This window comes from Ixodes scapularis, unplaced genomic scaffold (genome assembly GCF_016920785.2).
Source record: "Ixodes scapularis isolate PalLabHiFi unplaced genomic scaffold, ASM1692078v2 PGA_scaffold9__187_contigs__length_104089568, whole genome shotgun sequence".
Lineage (NCBI taxonomy): Eukaryota > Metazoa > Arthropoda > Arachnida > Ixodida > Ixodidae > Ixodes > Ixodes scapularis.
Window position 1 is genome coordinate 32,128,013 of NW_024609884.1, and position 17,835 is coordinate 32,145,847.

General features: G+C 41.9%; 1 protein-coding gene across 1 annotated transcript in view; it reads left to right on the forward strand.

Annotated features, from left to right (window-relative positions):
- The window catches only part of LOC8034357 (rab3 GTPase-activating protein catalytic subunit), a 284,365-nt gene that overhangs the window by 254,541 nt on the left and 11,989 nt on the right, over nucleotides 1-17,835 (forward strand). Inside the window, exons 19-22 of the mRNA XM_040222765.3 lie at nucleotides 4,038-4,175; nucleotides 8,713-8,940; nucleotides 10,896-10,992; nucleotides 13,332-13,423. Coding sequence (XP_040078699.2) covers nucleotides 4,038-4,175; nucleotides 8,713-8,940; nucleotides 10,896-10,992; nucleotides 13,332-13,423 — 555 coding nt within the window. The remainder of the gene's footprint in view (nucleotides 1-4,037; nucleotides 4,176-8,712; nucleotides 8,941-10,895; nucleotides 10,993-13,331; nucleotides 13,424-17,835) is intronic.

Consider the following 17,835-nt stretch of genomic DNA (forward strand, 5'->3'; position numbering starts at 1 on the left):
AGAACTCAAAAATTCTTTAGAAAAAAAAAATGATGTGCCACCTGATCAGTCAAAAAGTCCATTTGATTGTTTCGCAAATTTGGGTGTTTACAAACTGTGGAGTCCCTTCACACTTCGAATATTTTTTGAAGCTTTTAGAGACGATTACAGACTATTTCTAGAAAGAAAAAGTTTATTTTTATCTTTTCTGGTTATCTTTTTACAAAATCACAAACTTGCTACCGCGAGCAATTGTGCCTCGATTTCAGATTATCGTAAAAACTGACACGGTAAGAACTACGACGCGAAACTACCATTAGTGTGTAGCTTTAAACATAAGCTATCCGATTATATATTGTTTGTCTCGGTAACGTTTTGTGAAATTATTTTTATCGTGCTGTAAACTTGCTAAACATCTAAAAAAATTTGACATTTTGGGGGTCGATTTTTTTACAAAGGTCATTTCTTATTTTCCAAGTTTTGGTGTCGGTTTCCAATGATGTCAACATTCACCGTATATAAATATTTGTTGACGTGTTTTTTTTTTTTTTTTGTATTTTAGAGACAACCAGTTTTATATGCCTCTTTTTTGCTCTAACCAATTGTAAAGGACCTAAAATTTTGAGATATTTGAAAATGATTTTTCTCAAAAAGTCCAATATTTATTTTCTTCTATTTTTTTTTTTTTGGATTGCCAATAAGATACAAAATTGCTGAATATAAATATTGGTTGACGTTCTTTTGCTGTGTTCTCGGGACAACCAGTTAAATTAGTCGCCTTTTACTTGACTCGCAATCTTCGACTCGAGAATGCTGACTTCACCAAACATTCTTGGTGGGCTCAATGATAAGAGATGTTGCAAAAAACTACTTTATCATGATGCAATCTCTGAGTCGAAAAAATCGTCTGCTATTTGACGCCGGCTCTCGGCGCCGTCTGCTCGTTCGTTGGTGGCAGTTGGCGTCGCGACCGCTTGCGCCATCTCTTGTCTCCCGTGCGAAACGGCGCCGTGTTGTCTGAAGACCGGTGGCTTCGCTGCGTTTCCATATGAGCTAAGCCTTTTTCTTTCTTTACTTTTTCCTCCGGTAACTTCGCTCTGTGAAAATTTTAGAAAAAGAAATGCACCATCTGCGGGCAACGCTGCAGAAGATCGTAGCGCGATAGGTTAAGAAACCGAATTTCGGCGGTCGATTTAAAGAGCCTGGCCCCTACTTGGGACACCCGGTGGTTTAAAGGGATACTACAACGAAATTTCGGCGCTCATTTTTTGGTCTATATGTGTTCAAAAGAGCAGTATCACATGGAGCATACCAATATCTTGTTAAAAAAGTCTCGAAAAGGAATTTTAAAACGAATTAAACGATTCGCAAAGAGCACCTGGTAGATTTCGCTAACGCCTCGTTTGTAATGCTCGTCTAGGAACCTTGACAGCTAGTGACGGAGATTGTCTCGTCTCCGGCCACGACCAGAGAAGGGGGGAAGGAGGAACTCCCCTCTTCCCGAGAATCCCTTTTGTGTGTCGCAGAAGTCGCTATTGTCCCCCTAGAAGATTATAGAAGATTAACCCGTCACTCAAAATTCGTACAAAAGCAGCCGCTTCGGTGGCTGGAACGACTAGGCCATCCTCTCGACGTCAGCCTCGCCGTAGCTTTGCTCGTCTTGAGACGACCTACGTCACGATTGCGTTGGATGTCACGTGCTCTAAGCTGGGCCTTCTCCGAGCGCTTGCCAGAGTGGGCCGTTTATAACGAAAAATACAGCCACCAGGATCAAAATACAAACGTGCGATTGTCATTTACGGATATTGTGGATCATATTCAACCTATTTTTGAACACGACGGGAATATTTCAAATTTCGTTGAAGTATCCCTTTAAGTAGCTACACACTGATGGTTGTTTCAAGTCATGGGTCTTACCGGTTCAGTTTCTACGACAATCTAAAAATGAGACAAAATTCCTCAAGGTAGCAAATTTGTGATTTTGTAAAAAAAAATAGCCATAAAAGCTAAAACTAAACATTTTCTTTCTAAAAATAGTCCGTAATGGTCTTTGAAGGTTGAAAATACATTCGAAGTGTAAAGGAACTCAATAACCTGTAAGCAACAACCTAATTTTAAAAAAAAATAATCTTTTTGTTTTATACCATTAGGTGACAATTTAGAATTTTGTTTTTCTATAAAACTTCAGAGTTAAATTTTTTTTAAAAGCACAGTTTCGTTCATCCTACAACTTTACCTATCAGATATAATTATTTAAAAAAAAAAAAAAAAATTGAAGACCCCCTTTCCTCATCAAGTTTAGTAGTCAAATGCAAACGAAACCACCCTGTATAACTAAGGAAGTCATTGCTTTGCTTGTCATGTTCCATTGTATTTTACCTGACTCGTCTTATCAGGGCCTTTGTTTTCAATAAACGTGTGGGAATTGTCTTTCATTCAATAAACCTTTCTTTTCATAGGCATGTTTGTGGAGAAGGAATTTCAACTGTGATTTATGAAATTTTCTGCATTGAATTTGCATGGAATGTAAAATATTCATATTCGAAAATATTGGATGGGAATCACAGTCAATTTTGAATATTTATATATAGTTGATTCACATCCAAAAATTTGATATTCAAACACTACTTTTTTTTTTAGTAGGGCTTAAACTTTGCTGTTTTATGTGAGATAGCTTTTGTTGACTTCCATTCAGTAGTAATCTGGCCTAATTGATTTGGCTGAAAATACACTGGGGACAGTGGGGATGTCCCAAAAGTAATTTCTTTGTAGTATTGCCAAATCTGCCTAGCATTCTTGTTACTCAATATATTTTGCGGCTTCTTACCCGTTTGACTTACAAAATCAATCTTTTGCACTGTTCATACTCTCTACATTCTAAAACAATTTTTCATTTGAAATAGTGAATCACTGCCTACAGAACTTTTATTTCGCTCAAAGAAAACCCTCAGTTTGCAATTGCAGCTGTCTAGAATTGTATCAAAATGTTGTTGTCCAAACAGTGCAAGACATGTGGACAAGCAAGACTACTAATGAGTACACATACACAGTACCTTGTGTGTCTGCTTCTTTGTTTTGGTTTTGCAGTTTTTTGTTTTTTTTTGTCATGATGCACCAGATACACAAACTACTGTGGCATCATGAGAGATAGCCCACCTAAAAGCGACAGCAAATCTGGTGAAAATATGGAGTAGGCTAACTTTTGGTGAACGATCAACAAAAAGTAAAAAAAAAATGCTAGTTTTAGATTCTGTGTCGTGCAAAACTTGTGATTGCAGGGAGGAGCAATGAACCAAAGACGACTGTCCTTCGCGGTCAGCAATGTTTGCTTACGTCCCCTCGTGGCTAAGTAACACCATTTCTGCTAAGGTTACCATTGTCTAGGGCCCTGCAATTACTAGAAATGGGCTATCTTTTGGTGTTTCTGAAAAAGGGCAAATCCTTCCAAAAGTAAGGGTGGGCATTTCTTGGGATATTACCGTAAGTGTATTTTTTAGGGGACGCTTCTATTTTTTAGGGGATATTTTCTGAGAAGGGCACAACCCATATCTCAACCAAATTTCCATTTATATGTGGATGGGTGTCCCACAGTCTAGTGCAAAAAAACGATTATTAACGTTTGTATTGTGTTGTTTGTCCCTTTTTTGTCTATTAGTTTTATTAATTGAGCTACATATACTCTATCTAAATGACTCTACTACAATAAGGTATTCAAAAAGTAAAGTATGCAATGTCACTGAGATAATACATTAATTTATAATGTTTTCACATATGTATACACACTGTGCATGCTTAGATGAGTACAGTCTGTCGGGTTCAGGCTCAGGTTTGGACACGTAACGCTATTTATGGAAGGACGTATACATGGTTACATGGTTTAAACATCTAGCTCTCTCGAGCACCGACCGGAAAGTGTCCCTCTCAATTGCGTCCGCCTGGTGGCACCATCTGGTTGCAGTGGTGCTCACAACAAGTTTTTCTTACACTAGATGTCATTCTCATAGTGGCATTGTGTGCTTAACAAGGGATGCAGAATTGTATTTTTTACTGTTTTCTAGGAACCTTCGCCAATGACTGAGGATATGCTGGAGCAACATGCAGATGCTCTGGTAAAACTTGGGAGCAATCCTGAAGGCGCTGTGCTGCGAGCTCGGATGCAGAGTGCTTGCCTGTTCTCAGACATGGAAGCTTTCAAAGTAGGTGGTTACCGTCAGCAGACTTGTACACGTTACTGAAAAATAGTAAGGAATTACATTTACAATTACTCGAAGCTAAATTGTAATTTATTACAATTACAATTACCCTCCCATGAAAGTAACTGACCGTTACCCCAAAAAGTAATCCGTTACTTTCGTGGCGTTGCTTTTAACATTATTGTCTTCAAGTAAGAAACAAATGGAAGAGGGTTATTCAATTTCTTATTGTTGCCGCCTGTTCCATTTAATGACCTTGAGTATTTTGAGCAACAGCTAACTCTCGAAAGTCTCGTCAGACATGTTGCGTTATTTCTTACTCAATATGTCGACTGCTACGCTGAAACCATTTAAGCTGAGGCACTGGATGGGAGCGCCCTATTTTTCCTCACGAATGCTTCATGCTCTGCATTGAGCTTTTTCAACGAAGCAAGGGAAGTACTATTTACCTCGAATGTAGAGCAAAGCTTCGTCGTTGCAGCCGTTCCTGCTATTCGAGAGATTTAGTAGATCATTCCGATACCTCCGATACTCGCAATAACGGTACCCGATAACGATATGATGCATACGCAAAGACGGCGGCGAAGTATCGGATATTGTTATCGGAGTCATCTGACCGATCTACTAAAATTCTCCATTGTCTAAATGGCGAAGTTGTAGAAGTCATCAATAGCAAAACATAGTTGTAACAGTAAGGTGATAATTAAATAATAAATAAGGTTTGGCTCGATATTCTTCTTCCTTTGGTTCTGAACAGTTCGAGCCTCACTTGAGACGTTGGTCAATAAAAAAAAGTTTCCAGTATATAAATATAAGTAATAAAAGAAAAAGAAGGACACTCATAACAACAATTAATTAGAACGTCAGTTAAAACAAGAAAATGTAGACGCACGTTTGCTGTGTGTACCTTTCTTGGTGCCGTTCAAAAACGCACGGAGCACGGACCGACTGCAGTTTACTCCGGTGTTCTCCAGATAGACGTCCACTGATGCCACGGGCAGCAAAGGGTAGAGTACTAAGTAAGCAGCGCTATGGCCCCACTCACGAATTTCACTCTCTCCTCAAGCCCAGAATATCAAGTCTACGTCAGCCGCCGTTATGTTTTATTTGTAAAAATATCTGCTTGAGTTAAGATGCGTCCTGCTGGGGCAAAACAGGAAGAAGAAGAAAGGAAGACTATTACCATTTTCTAAGTGCTCGCAAAAAGCTGACTCACAAAAAGGGTAGGGTAGAGGGAGCGTTGTCTCGTGTTGTGACTTTATGAAAATGGTCGTAGTCACTATATCCGAGAAGGACATTGTTAATTCTTTTCGGCGCGCTTACTGCCTCGAGCTTCTCGAAGAGGCGCACAATCACTTGGTGCCCTCCTCTCCCCGTCTTCGATCACAAAGAAAAAAACAAAGGGACTAAAAAAGAAGCGGAAATAACTTGCCCCCCCCCCCCCCCTTTTTTTTTGTAGAATTGTTTATTTGGATTTTTTTGCATTGATGTTAGGGTCTAAAAAAAAAGATAGACTCAGGGGCTTGGTGTTGCAAAAAAAGGCTTTGCGGAACTGAAGAGTGCCAAGCCTCCCTTTGCTGTGGTCGATTCCCGTGACAGTGTCACTGCGCTCGATTTTACAAAAAAACAACAAAAAAACTTTATTTAGAATGAGGGGGGGGGCTGTTTTGACAAAAAAAAAATGTAACGGATTACAAGGAATCCGTTACGTCAAAAATGTAAGGGAATTACTTTAAAATTACTCTAGAAAATATGTAATTATTCCGTTACTAAATTACCGATAAATGTAAGGGATTACAAGTAATTCCGTTACTTGTAACGAATTACGTACAAGTCTGACCGTCAGTATAGTTGCAACCTCTGGTCCTTCGAAAGTCTTAGCCTTTAGATTTGCTTGGGATTATAGTGACCAACTTTTTTGGAGATTTGTGTTATTAGTGCAAACACTCTTAAGGGCAGGAGCTCTGGCAAAATATAAATCGATTTTTATAAAATTTTCACCATCCAGTAACTATCCACCCTTGATTATGTCTACAAAAATAACTTGTCAAAATAATAATTTTCTTTCGAGAAAGTAAATTTTGAAGTTTATACGTACACATAGTCCGTTATTTTCCACGGACGATCGCAAGGGCCTTTTGACTGCTTCTGACGCTGAGTGAAACAGAATCAAGCTGCCCATGTGCTGATGTTTATACATCTGACGTCACAACAAGATGGCGGATCAGTAAAGTTGCAGGTTTAGTTTCGGTTCTGGTTTTATCGTATTTCTATGATTAAAAATTATTTAAAATGTTTTGAGGAAATTAACTTGTTGCTCTAGGCTCAGTTTCTTGCACTTTTTGAAATATACGGCTGTGATTACACATTTGAAAGTGGCCACCGAAATGCGAAACTGAGCACATCGGAGGAGGTGTTGCTATTTTTATGTCTTCGGTGAACTATAAACTTTATGTTTACATGGTGTTTCGCTTTGCTGGGCTATTCACGTGATGCTCACTTTGCATACGGGCTGCTCTGGCGGTAGTGCAAATGGGAGCACTGGCTCTTTTGATCCAGACTTGCAACGCTTTTCGGAATTAAATTCAGATGATGAGAGCTTATCATCCGATGGAAAAGCTCTGTAAAGTACCTTTGGTTAGGAATTTGAAGCCGCTGGAATGTCGCGGAAGCAAATGCACCAAAAATAAAACCTAATGGAAAAATGGTGACAATGTTTCGCCTTCAATATTTTAATTTGATGCTTTTAAACTCAGTGTGGAAGCACTCTACACGCTCCCGCTAAATAATTTAGTTAAAACCTGTGCATTGATTTTTTCTTTATAATATTTCTTTGGAAACAAAACCCGACCGCTCGTGAACATCTTTTGGGGAAAAGCTTGACCGTCAAAGGGTTAAGAGTCTCACATTTTGTGTTTGCAACATAAGCTTTAAACTTCTATCTAATGACCTTCAAAAAAGGGTATTTTTTTGCAATTAAGACATCAAGTTGCCCGATCACCTTTAACCCCGGAATAGGGGAGCGCGTTCTCAGACACGCAGAAATTTTCACTGCAGCTTGAGGGGCGAGGCGGCAGGGCGTGGCGTGGCATGTATAGACGTGCCACTCTTCAGTTGGTCTTGGGGAGTGCGTCTTTAAACGCTTGCTCCTTTTATTGCTTCGGAGGAAGCACCATCTATCCCCAAACATAGGGAATAATTTTGCTTTAGAAACCATTGCATAGGTGGCAGCACAAAAAAAATTTCAGATATGTGTGGTACCAAACATTATTGGCAAAATGGGGACAAAAAAGGTCCCATTGTGCCAATATTTTTGGTCATGGAAGTCCACAGTCAAAAGGGGTTTGTGCTCATTATAATAGGTGTAAATTGAATATAAATGGTGTGTAAACTTGAAGGCTGGATAGATTAAGCTTTAAGAACTGGAAGTGTTATCTTTTGCAGTTTGATATAACACTGCTATTGGAGATGATTGGAGTTTGTATGGAGTAGAGCCTTGAAAATACTATTTCAAGATGTAGAAACACAGAAATCACAGAATATCTTTCTGTAATTACATAAAATGAGAGCATAGAAACTTTAGATTGTACGATCACACTGAAAACTAGCACTGCAGGACATCTTCGCAGAATTACATCAGCTAATGTCCAATTTTTTTTTTCTTTCTTTTCTGTTGACATAAAATGTTTTACAGTTAAAAATTATGGACTTTATTATCAAAGGAAATAGTGTATAAACTTGCCATGAGCAAGCACTCTTTGTCTAAAAAGCAATTAATCTGCCTCCTTGGCATTATACATTATTTTAGAATAATTTGAAACCTGTGCCCTAGGCTTATTAATATCAAAAATAAATATGGTGGACACTATTTGAACTACATCTTGTATTATCACAGAGTTGGCAAGGCATGAAAGGGTGCTTCTTTTGAATAACTTTGGGAAAACAATCAATGTAATAGCAAATTAAAATGGAAAAAAGAAAGGCCTTTGGTACCACTTTCTAGATTTCACCAGCTTTTGGACCACATTACGGCTGGGAGCTGGGAATTTTAGGATTAGTAGCCTTTAATGCCGGGTAATTACGACATGCATAAAGTTGTGTGTAATATTTTTGCTGGCTTAAAGTGATTATATATAGTAATATTTAACCAAAGCAATTATAAGCTTCCTCCTGGCACATTTTGATATTTTTCTTTGTGCTCATACATGCTTTTGCACTACTGTCAAGTTATTCATCTCCTTTTCGTGCTATTACATCTATACTATACTTGCGGTTCACACAAATATGCTCAAGTGCTCTTATGCTTTAGTTTTCTTTCTGCATTAAAATTTACTGCCAGGCTCAAGGTTAAAAGCTGATTGTGATAGCAAGCTGCTTGAAGAGCCAGCATTGAACCGTCTTAAAGAACCTTGAATTAAGATCTGCTAAAGGAGTGGTATGGTGATTTCGGGGTTAAGGACGTATCCATGCATATGCAGAAAGCCTGTTAAAATTGATAGATTTAAGGTTCTGAGCATATTTGTTATGGTTCTGCTTTCAGGCTGCCAATCCTGGGGCCACGCTGAGTGACTTTGTCCGATGGTATTCACCGCGGGACTGGATAGCTCCTGTGGTAGACCCAGTGACAGGAAAGACGCTGGAAGAAGGTCACCTGAGTCACCGCATGCAGCTGCCTGGCAACACATGGCAAGAGGTGTGGTCCACAGCACGGGCCGTTCCTGCGCACCGCCAGAAGCGCCTCTTTGATGACACCAAGGAAGCAGAGAAGGTTTGGTTCAGTCATTCTAAGTGAAGCCTTTTGGTGTGTTATTGGTAGGGTGACAGACGTCCCGTTTTGGCCGGGACAGTCCCGTTTTTGAGGTCCGCTTCTGCCGTCCCGTCTTTTTCTCCCAATAAAGAATCATGTCCCGGTTTTGCAGGAGTGCATAGTTTTGAAATTGGCACCAAGCGGGTTTAAGCAAACGGAAACTATGCCTACTCGTTATAAGCATAGTTTACAAAAAGTACCATAGGTACCTTAAAGTATTTACCCAGAGAGTAAAATTTAGAACTGCTCTTGCCCGGGCACAAACACCTTCCAAATGGGTGTGTGGAACTGAACTGTGAGTGTGACTGTTCCAGGGCTTAGTGCAGTATGGAAAAGTTTAGATATAGGACCAGTTATTTAATTAAATTTGTTCTCCCAATCTCAATCTTTTGTACCCCCCCCCCCCTCCCCCCGGGCTGGGTGTCCAGTTTCCTACCTTGAGGAATATGGTGACCCTAGTTATTGGCAATCAGGGGGAATTGTCGGAAGCAAGTAACTAGCCAATGATGGCCATCTGCTCATGAAGGCATATTCATGAAGCTGAAATGATAATCAAAGGTTCATGTATGTATTACAAAAAATGATAAATTTCTACAAGTTTGTTTGCCCACTCTGAGGTAGTACTATTGTGAACAATATGAGCTGCAAAAGTCCTTCATTATTTTGCCAATGTATTAATAAACTTTGTTCCAAACTGTTTGATGGAATGGGAAGCTTAGGGCCCATTCTATAAACTGTATGACAAGTTGAGAGATACTGTAAAACCCTTAATGTTCGCGAGCCCTTAATTTTCGCGAATTGAAATATTCGCGGAATTTAAGGGCACGCGAAAATTTTGATCCTTAAGAGTTTATATGAGGGCGTCTGCAATTCGCGAAATTTAGTGGCGGCTATTATGTCCTCTGTGACCAATTCGCGAAAAATAGGGGCCGCGAAAATAAAGGGTTTTACAGTAAGGTAAAGTTGTGGGGATTGCAAATGCAGAAAAAGGCTCGATTAGGTGTTTCGCTCATATTGTCCATGACGTGCAGTGGCATCGGAACAGGGGAGCAGTGGGGGAGTGATCACCGGTCCCCCATATTTTGAAAATTTAATGTTTAAAAACAGCAGGGTGGTCTCAAGCTCACTTCAGGTTCTTCCAAGCTTGGTTAGGTTTGTGGAGTGCTCAACAAAACCAAGAGGCCAACTTCCACTATCCACAGAACTGTCAAGAAGGCAATAGGTGATCAGATGCTGCCAGATGTGGGTTTCTTTGTTATCCAACGAGTGTGCTTTGTCAAACCCACTGTGTAGCTTGCTGCATTTGCAGCTACGGCAAGTCCATCCGAGAACTGCCTTGAGATTCTTTTTTTGGGAAACAAGCAGTAACACAGTGCACTCTTGAAAGATGTGCGATAGTTTCGCCAACACGCTTGACCCGAAGGCTCAAAAGGCTGAGGTAACGGCGCTCTGCTTCTATTGGCAGAGTCACCTCTCAGAGTCCACACTGCCACATCAGGCAGGTGGGGAGGGCCAGAGAAAAAATGGGGGGCTCCATCAAGCAAGGAGGACCTTGACCTCCTCATGACCATTAGTCTCCTATATTATGCCCCCTGGCCTCACCCCATTAGTGTAGCTTTCGCGACTTCTTTTAAAACACATCTGTAAATTCTGAAAAAAAAACAAAAAAACACCCTGTATATTGTATAACCAGTTCTCAGCTTTGATATATTTTGTAATAATCAGGGAAGTTAATTGAAATAATCAGGGGATACCTGGAGAGGTCAGTGAATTTGAAAGAAATAATTTGGTAGACACCCTGGAACTACATCTTCCTTGTTTGAGTTTTATATTTTGAAAAGCGTTGTAGTCATATGAAATAAAATAAGCATGTTTGTGTTAGCTAGTGAATTTCACACAAAATGCCTATCTTGCAGGTTCTTTATTACCTGCTGTCTCTGCGCCCAGCTGAAATTGTGAAACACCTGATGCCGATCTTGATTCACTGTGCTCTGTCACATATTATTGACAACGGTAAGTATCAAATTTCAAGTCTATGATCATAAGCTAAAGTTAAAATCTTATGTAAATCAAAACTGTAAGCAGCACCCACAAATATTTATTATATTTTCGAGATCAGCAGTCCTCAACTGGTTGTCAGACTCCAGCAACATTGGTGGGGGTCCGCATTGGTTCGGGGACCGCTGCACCGGGGTACTGAAGGCATTGAGAAAGGTTAAAATCGTCAATCTGACTGTCTTTGTAGTAGTAGATTTCTCACGAGTTGCAGGGTGCTCTTGCAAGTGCATTATTAATACCGTCTTTCAATTGGAGAAAGCACTTGGGTATATGCGTTGCCATTTTCGCTTTCCGCTGTGAGACCCCTTAGTCCAAGTTTTATTTATTAGGGTTGTGCGAATATTCGAAATTTCGAATAGTAGTTCCGAATAATACACTATTCGATATTCGCTTCGAGAAGAACTGCACTATTCGCGTTTTTCGCAGTGCTGATTGCGGCGGGTTAGCCCCGTTGAGTGCGCTTCTCACCAAGCACCGGTGCGCTGCGGAGAAGCAATACCCGCGGAAGCGAGCTCTGCGGGTGTTGCTTCTCCGCAGCGCACCAGTGCTTGGTAAGAAGCGCACTCAAAGGGTAACCTGCCGCAATAAACACTTGGAAAAGTATGAATATCGTAATTGCGTGCTTGGAAGTAAAGCATACATTCAAAGCGGGATGGAGAACCTGTGCCGACTGTGTGATATCTACATTGTAGTTAAAGTTTCAAAATTAAACTGTTACGCAAGAGTATTATACTATGTTAGGCAGAGATGCCCTTACAACCTGCATTCATCGTGCACGATTCATTCTTTTTTAACTCTAGATTAAAGAAAGTATATTTTATATAACAAGATTTGTAAATTCACTTCTTTGGGTATAGTTGGCCATCTCTACAGGATTCATTTTATGTCAAATCTGTCGTTTACTTGCCATCCCAAGACACCAGACCTTCTGAGGTCACAGTTCATAAATATAGATAGATCAAACTTAGTTTATAAATAAACAAGTGGAACAACCTTCACAAGTTTATCTGGGTTTTTGTCTAAGTATTATGCAATGGTAGTGAAAGGCGTGGGAAAACTTCGATATTCGAATCGAAAAAATTCGGGCAAAACCACTATTCGCTTCGAACTCAAAATTCACTATTCGCACAAGACTACTATTTATTCATTTATTTGTTCAAAATACCTGGAGGGTCTATTCCTGGACATTACACAAGGGGGATTTAGTCAAAGTACACTATAAACACCACTTTTAAAAGCACATACATGAAACAAAGGATCTCACATTCTCTCAGCCACGAACAAGTTCAGCAGAAATACAACGCAGTTTTTACATTTGAATACTTTTTTGGGAAGAGCGCCACCAGAAATGAAAATTTGTGTATTGTACAAAAATGTAAAACACTAGGTAAGAACGTCATGAGGAATAAAAACTACCGTAAATTACCGAGCAAGCAACCACTAAAAATTTGGAGATAATTGCAAAGAACTAGGGGATGGGCACATGTGAGGTCATCAATTTTACATATATATATATGTACTGTGCATATTTTTTCAGACGTTTCAAATTTTGGGGGTGGCATGCTTAGTGTGGAATGGGTATTCCATGGTATTCCATGGTATAGGACACCAAGTAATGTAGGATAGCAGCTCGAAATGCAGCAGGGTCTGAAAGTGAGCTTATGTTGTCAGGGAGACTATTCCAGTGAATGACTGCATGCACAATGGGGAGTTCTTGAAAGCAGATGTATGTCCGAAACATCCGCAGGATGTAGAAAACAATTTGTGTGCAGGATATGGAAAACATTCGTCCACAGGATGTGGAAAACAATAAGTATGATTTATATTTAGTTGGATTGACAACTTCGACATTCTCTGATTTCCAGCGACGCAAGTTTTCTCGGTGTATGCAACACATCATATAAACATGTTCACTGAAAGTCTGCAAATGACTCCTAAGATAGTTGGGGGGGTCTGCAGCAACTCAGAGTTTGAGAACTGCTGTTCTAGGTTACTTTACCTCATTGCTCAAATTAAGCCGTGAGGCCACCTAACACCGAAGTACAGTTTAATGCAGGCTATAGAGCTGTGTATAAGGTGCTGAATACGGGCTGTGTAATATATAGGCTTAGCATTATGGCTGTTGTGGAAGCTGTCTCTCTTAGAGAGACATTGGCTACCAGTCTAAGGCTTCTCATATACTATATAATTGATATGGCAGCCATTTATTTGCATTGAAAAATTAGATTTTGGAAGAAAAATTTGATTGCTGTTTGAAAGTTTTTAATTTTAATTTGTTTTTATGTGTCGTGCAGCTCATAATGGACCACGGTCCCTCACCACATTCCTGGAGCAAGCCGTAACCAAGATTGCAGCACAGCTTCGGACAAAAGAGCCAAAGTTTAGGGTAAGAGTGCATAGTTGAAGCACCTACAGCTGTTCTGCCGCATGCTTGTTTGAATTGGAGAGCAGCAGCAACAGTTTTAGACAATCAGCAAAACAAACTACATTTAATACTAATGAGAAACAAGAATAAAACCACAAATGTAGAGAAACAGAGCCAGAGATTGCATGACACACTTCTTATCACTGTCTATATGTCTAGGCAGTGATTCTTATTTTTATTTCTGATCATTTTTTTTTCTACCAAATTTTAGGAAAACATTGCCCTAGTTAAATTTTGAAAGATTAACTTTGGGTGCTTTCAGCCTTAATAAACTCCCACAAAAACCTGTTGTATCATTGACATACTTGACATCCCGCAGTATTTCACCAAAATGGAGAGGGGGGGGGGGGGTGCGGTGTTTGGCACAATATTGGTTCCATAGTCCATTTCTCTTTCTCTCCAAACCTCTGGCCTCACTACGCTGCCACATCGCTAGGATTGACTTGTCCAAATTTAGGAAAGTTTCGATTATTGATTCAAATAGTGTACTAGTATTTGCTTTGACCTTTGAGTCAAATGCTGACAGTCCTCAGATATTTCACAATATTTCTCATTGTTTTAATGTTGTAAGGTCTGCTTGCGCTGGTTAGTTAGCTATAGTGCCACTCTATATGCTCCCAAAGGAGCAGGGTAGTGAAATCCTTTGATCCATAGACTTTTCCGACAGAACGAGCACCGGAATTGTTTTAGTCGTCTGCGCTGGTCACGTGGTATTTTAATACGAAAGCATTAACTGTCCCATGGTGTGAGCCTACGTCATCAGTTTGAAGCGTGAAAACAGCACCAAGTTTCCGTGATCCCAAAGATCCCATTGTCTGACGTGTGGCAACGAGGCTCCCATTGGCCGCTGCGCGCGTCAGTTTCAACGATTGCCGCCAGATGGCACTGCGTGTCTGTGCCGCCAGCGCGCCTATAAAACTAACCGCTGCAACCCCATGCCACTACGGGCCCGCGCCGGTTAAAACGGACACGTTGGCGCGTGCTTGGAGGCTTCTGCTCGTCTCGCCGCCGACCAACATGCCGTCGCCTTCATCATCCACATCGTCGGCGGTGCTTCTGCTCGTCTCGCCGCCGACGAACGTGGCACCACCTTTAAAATACAGATTGTCGCCGGTGCTTCTGCTCGTCTCGACGCCAACAAACATGGCGTTGCCTCAAGCATCCACATCGTCGGCGGCCGCCATCTCGACAGGGGAAACCTGCCTGTCCATGCAAGTACACCGCAGACGAACTAAGGGAGCAGAATAACGCAGCATACCAATCGAGGAGGCAGGCCGGCAAATCCACAATCGTTGTCAAGTCTCCGAATACACGCCGGTCCTGAACGAGCAGCGGCTCAACACACGATAGGAAACAGAAGAACGCCATCCTAAAGCATGCGGCGCAAGCCGATCACGATTCAAAGCGTCTCGGGCGGCAAGAGTGCAAGGTCCTCCGACAACGCGAGGCCGGAGCATTAATTCGCAGGCAGCAGGTGCTGACAAAGGCAAGGCGGAATGTACGCAGTGGGGAAGCCGAGGCAAGAGCGAAGATGGCACCAGACGGCCACGACCTCGGCCGCAGCAAAACGTGGCCCTCCACTCAAGTACACCGCAGACGAACTAAGACCGGAAAAATGCAACGAAACGCGCGAAGAGGCTGGCCCCATTGTTTCAGGCCTACAGCCGACATGTGAATGAAGGAACTCTAGAAAATTAACCCGCTGCAATTTCATCACAAAACTCTAAAACATACCCCGCAGCACAACTCAAAAACATTACTCGCGCCACAAAACTCCGCGGCGTTCCATTGGACATTCATGCTTTTGCATTCACAACTCATAAGAAGTGTGCAGGTGTCTTCCAACTTGTTCTCCCCTTCACTCCTTTACCAACGTTTCAGAATCTGGATGCGTTGTAATAAGAAAACGCATGAAGATGGATTCTATGCAAAGAATGAACGATTCCAAAGCGTAAGCCTATTTCAGTTTTAAAATTTATTATGACTTGAATAACACTTAGTAGAAAGTTTGGCAGAGAGAAGACAGCCCCGAAAAGTTTTAGGGGGGATAAATAGACTTCTGCAGCAGATGACTTGCCACCTCAAGTGGCAAGTCGAATTAGTTGGTACTAGTCACATGAGCGGAAGTTTAACATGGAATGTGTTAGTATATGGCTGGCACCTAACCGTTTCCAGTTTCATACTTCAGTGATAGAAGATGCAAGTACTGCATCAGCATTCGGCTGATGCAGCCAAATGCTGATGCAAGAGTAGCATCTGAACTGGGGGCCTTGCGCTGGCCTCCAGTGGGTGCCTTACTCAAAATCTAGCACTACAGCATGCAAAAAATCAAATATAAGATAACTATACTGTTAGAACTTATTGGATGTTACTATATTTGTGCTAAATGGGTTTTCTAAACAATGCCTTAGTTTTGTGGATAAATATATTATCGCAAGACCCTCGGATTCACACATCTGGGAAGGCCACCATGTTTAAAAGTCGGTGACATGGTCTGCCCACATTTCCTAGTGGCGCGGCGTCGCAGCCGGTGCAACTGGACCGTCCCCTTGCACGCCCTTGCAGACCTGACTCTCTCAGCACCTTGGCCTTCAGCGCTTCAGCTTTTTCGTTTACCTTCTGCGTTTCGAGCACATGGTTTCAAGACAATTGCATATATGGTATCGCTAGCTTTGTTGGAGTCTTCTAGTTTCCAACATGTCTGACACTAATCACGGCACATGCCACCTCGGTTTCTCCGAGGCAAAGTGCCAGCCTACAGATTCCCAGGTGGTGGGTTCGAATCCCGGCCGAGGTGCTCGCAACCTGACAGAGACTCATTGCGGAGACGGCGCCGTGTAACTGAGCTGTCTCCCAAAAAAAATTATGTATGGCAAACATAAAAAAAAGATGTATGGCAAATCGCTAGGCAATTGTGTTGCATATGTGAAACGTTTGGGTTTCATCACTCAGTGGTTACACTTTATAGCCAAGCACGTTGATGTTAGTCCGTGTAGTGGGGAATTAGTCTCTAGTGCTCAAACTCGGGTGTCTAACATCATTGCTCACGCTGTTCATCACTGAGATTTTGCGCAGCTAAATGCCTACGTTCACGGCGCTCTTCATTAACTTATACCATACCCACTTATAGCAGTTCCTGGAATGACGCAATACCGCCAATCACTCCTCTGTCAGTGTGCCCTCGCTCAATCACATGAACACCTCATCCTCACCCACCTCTGGCCACGTGACCTCCCCCGTTAGCCAATCAGCATCGAGCTTCCTTCGTTCCTCCTCTCTCCCCGTCAACCGATCAGCGTCGAGCTTCGCGGTTGCTTCAATTTTTGGGCTTCACGAAATGGTCAAAGGTTCAAGGGAGTTTATTAACTGCCATACAGCCGAGAGCCTGAGGCAGCCGAAAGGCAGAAGCCCGTACAAGCCAGGGCTTAAAGTCTGGGGGGTCTCAGGGGGTCCCAGACACCCCAGTGATTTTAACGGATGGTCTAAGACCCTCTTCAACAGCCCCAGCATTAGTGACATCAAAATCGTATCTTGCAATAAAATAGCTTGTTTTTAGGGATGTGGCATTTGGTGATTAGCAACTTGAGGGTTGCAGGTACAGCGTGGGCAGAGTCAGCAGTAGGGTTTATTTTATGTGAATCTAGTATATCTCATCAGAAGTTAGAACCCCCCTCGCCCCCCTTACCTTCTTGTAGAGACCCCCCTCAACTTACGGGAGACTTTAAGCACTGCGTAAAACCAAGTATTGGCTGCCTCCTTGGCTGTATGTTAACAAGTGAAGAACACATGATAATGATAACACATACGTACATGTGAGGTGGGTTGTCTACAAAGTTCAGCTGGTCACAGGATTCATACATCACTGTACCGCGCCAAGTTTTTGAACCCAGCGACACTTTGGGCCCTCCTAGCATCAATGGCAAGGAGTTCCATATCTCGGGGGCTTGGGCAAAGAGGGTGGAGGAGGTACTACTGGTGCGTGCAAGGCATGCACTGATCAAGCTTCAATGGCCTTGACCGCCGCAGGTAACCTTCTGGGATGGGACAGTCACCGAGCAGAAACTTGTACAGGAGTACCCACCTAGAGAAGAGTCTACGTCTGTCAATTCGAGACCACTTAAGGGTCTGTAAATTCTGAGCAACTAGCCAAAGAATGTTTCACATTAAAATCCCCAGGTGATTGAAGTTAATCCTCAGTCGTCCGCTGGGGCATCCCAGGTGCCTTTCTTTGGTTTAGCATGTATAGGCCAGTGTGCTGTTTACAAACAAGCCCAGACGAGGTGTGGGCAGACGCATGTGCGCAGTAACCAGATTCGCGTCAAGTAGAGCGTCTGTGCATGCGCCCTGGCAATAGCAACGCCACCACAGTGGCG